The sequence below is a fragment of the Ursus maritimus genome, unplaced genomic scaffold (assembly GCF_017311325.1).
Source record: "Ursus maritimus isolate PB19 unplaced genomic scaffold, ASM1731132v1 scaffold_21, whole genome shotgun sequence".
In the NCBI taxonomy this organism is placed as follows: domain Eukaryota; kingdom Metazoa; phylum Chordata; class Mammalia; order Carnivora; family Ursidae; genus Ursus; species Ursus maritimus.
This window is the reverse complement of record NW_024424564.1, coordinates 56,486,614-56,489,643: the sequence shown is the minus strand read 5'-3', so window position 1 is coordinate 56,489,643 and position 3,030 is coordinate 56,486,614. Positions and strand designations below refer to the sequence as shown.

The window sequence follows — 3,030 nt, the reverse complement described above, 5'->3', positions numbered from 1 at the left end:
GAGCTGCATCTCACCTTTTACTGCCCGGCACACAGGCTGAGGCTGGAGCAGACAGGGTGCCGTGAGCTTCTGCCTGAACCGTTCATGCCTAGAAAGAATCAAATGTGGAAAATAAGTGAGGAGTGATTCCTGAGCAGAAGTCAGGCCACGGGGTGCTGGCCTCTGGGGTGAGGGATAGCACTGTGAGGGCATAGCATCTCGAATCCAGAGGGGTGGCCGGGGAAGCGGTGCAGAGCCGCGGGTCCTGCTCCCGGAGAGGGTTCTCCTGCAGGCTTGGGGCTGGAGCAGGCACTTGCACGGGGCAGGCACCTGGGAAGGCTCCCGCTCCTCTGCCAGCCCACCTGAACAGCTGGGGCCATTGGCCACCCTCCGTCCCCCACCATCAAGATGAATGCTTGAGACACCCCAGGAGCTGTGGGGTGTGTGAGACAGATCCCTGATCCCACAGGCCCACAGCCAGCCCTGCTCCGGCGGCTAGCCCCGTGGGGAGCCTGGTTACCTGGAACCCCAAAGACTCAAGGCTCCAGATGCTTCCTTTGGCATCCTAGAAACTGTGTGGGCATCTGGCCAGAGTCTGAAGGCCCCATAGCGCGAGCCAGGGCCTGGCAGGAAGTTACGGTGTTGTGGTTGCGGCCGGCCCACTTGGGCTTTGTTCCGTCAGGATGGGGGAGTGTCCGCCTCGGGGAGCAGACTTGCTCAAGACTCTCCCACTTGTCTTTGGGGCTGGAACTGCAGGCCGGGAAGGCAAGGAGCCGCTTCCACAGGGCATCCTGCAATCTCGCCCCCATGCACGTGGGCCGGATGCTGGCTGGCCCAGCAGTGATGTTCCTTTCCCTGACCTGGAGCACCTGCCCCGGCCTGGCCATCCCCCAGATTGCAGAATGTGGCCTCTCTTGTTCTCAGGTGAGCTCCTGCCCCCTCCTCAACCCCCATCCTGTGGTCAGGTGGCCTTTCCTGCTCTCATGTGGGCCCCTGAACCCTCCTAGGCTCTCATCTTGAGGGGGCCCTGGTGCCTGCACAGGCCTGGTGCCTTTGGCCCATGAGTAAGAGCGACAGGCAAGGGGTGCAGGAGGCCCTGGGGCAGTGGGTGACCCGGGGGCCTGGGGACCCCTGGGAGGTGTGGGGCTGACCCGGTAGCTCTGCTCTAGGGCCTGTTTGCCGAGAGCCTCAGGGGGAGGGGCCAGCTGATGTGCCCGAGACCAGTCCCTCTCCCCGGAGCCCCTCACGGCTTCAGTGAACCACGTTTCATCACGCAAGGTGCTGGGCTTGGGATGGTGTTGGGGCGTGTGTGGACGCCCTGCGAAGGGAAGGCTGCAGGAATGTGTTCATCCCGGACAGGAGCGTGCCACGGAGTGGGGACACAGCTCGGAAGCGGTGGCCTCCGGGGCTTCTCGCTGTCGGGCAGGCTGACTCGACCTTGCCTGAGGGAGGCATTCTGGCAGCACCTGCAGTGAAAGTGTGCCAGTGTGCCTGTGTCCCAGGAGGCTGGTGGAGGCGCAGTGGGGGCTCAGCCCAGAAGGCGTCCTGGGGACAGGGGCACAGAGAGAACGTGAAGCACATGGGGTGGAGGGAACTTTGAGCACCTGCTGTGTGCACTGTGACCTCGGGGAGTCGTGTAGCAATTGGTACAGTGCACAATGACAAAATGTAGGCAGAAAACTGGGGGTGGCCGGGGGGGGTTCATGTGTGCCTTCCGGGGGCGGTGGCCAGGCCACCCTGGGGGACACTTGGGGGCACCCCATTCTCCTCCGGGAGGAACAGCGGCTCCACAGACCCTGGGAGTGTGTCCAGCAGAGGGTCCAGGGAGCTCAGCAAGGGACAGAGCGGGCTTGGAGTGGCCAGAGGGTCAGGCAGGGCCCCCGAGCCTGGGGGGCTGGGCTCAGATCGGAGGTGCAGGGACCCGTGGGGGGCCGGAAGAGGCTCCCTCTGGCTGCTGCTGGGAACCGTGGGTGCAGAGGAAACAGCTGGGTCCAGGTTGGGGGGTGGTCTGGGCCCCACCACAGTGAAGGTGGAGAATGGGAGGGAGCTGCCTTGAGTGTACTTTGCAGGTGGGGTTGGAGCCAGCGGGGATCCTGGTGGACAAGGAGAAATAAGTGGATCCTAGAACATGACTTTAGCTCTGGACTGCTGGAGATGTTTCCGGGGGGGGGGCAGGTTTCGGGGGGGGCAACTTGGTTTTGAAATGTGGGGTCTGAGAAGCCTGACGGACATGAGAGTTGATGGTAAGGGGCAGCTGGGTGGTGTGAGTGGGGTCAGGAATAAGTACCAGCAGAGGTCCCATATGGGGACGGGCTGGGAAGGACTGAGCCCCCAGACCCAGGGGCTGTGAGGAGAAGAAAGAATCCTCAAGGGAAATGGAGGAGAGGTAGGGGGAGAGGGGAGCTGCAGGGGGCGAGGGAGTCACTGCCCTGATGCCGCTGACCCCACCGGGAGGGCCAAGCCCGGCCACCACTGTGGACCTAGCCAGGGAGCTGCAGCCACCTTGGTGCCCTGCTGGGGGTGGGGCTGGGGGAGGGGCAAGGGAGCAGGGGCACCTGAGGGGCTGGGGGAGGGGTGCTGGAGACGGAGGCGCTGTGGGCTCAGAGGGAGGGCTTTGCACGGGAGAGGAGGCAGAGGAGGCGGGCAGGGAGCGGATGGGGCTGCGGCTCCAGGATTTGAGCTGGAGAAGCCAGGGGACAGACAGCCTCTGGCGACCCCCACACCTGCACAGAGACCCCTCCAGCCCACACGTGCCCACAGGAGGACTGTTCTGGGTCTCAGCAAGTCTTCGGTGATAAATCGTCCTTGCTGAACTGACTGGGAGAGCTGGGGGACGGGAGCAGAGGACACAGCACAAGCGATGCTTGTGGTGGGGGCGGGGGCCTTGGGTGCTGAATGGGGCCATCAGGCAGCCCTGCCTAGCGGCTTGGGAGTCCCAGCATCCTGGGCTGTGTGGAAGGGACCGTCCCGGGCTGCGGGCAGCCAAGTGGAGCAGGAACCCACACACGTCCTTTCCTCTAGCTGGAGCTGAGCCCCGGGGGGGGGGGGGGG

General features: G+C 64.3%; 1 protein-coding gene across 1 annotated transcript in view; it reads left to right on the top strand.

The window, feature by feature from the left end:
• Positions 1–716: 716 nt before the first annotated feature.
• Positions 717–3,030, top strand: part of IL17REL (interleukin 17 receptor E like) — a 24,554-nt gene continuing 22,240 nt past the window's right edge. Inside the window, exon 1 of the mRNA XM_040637749.1 lies at positions 717–903. Within this exon, the coding sequence (XP_040493683.1) occupies positions 787–903 (117 nt within the window). The 5' untranslated portion in view covers positions 717–786. The remainder of the gene's footprint in view (positions 904–3,030) is intronic.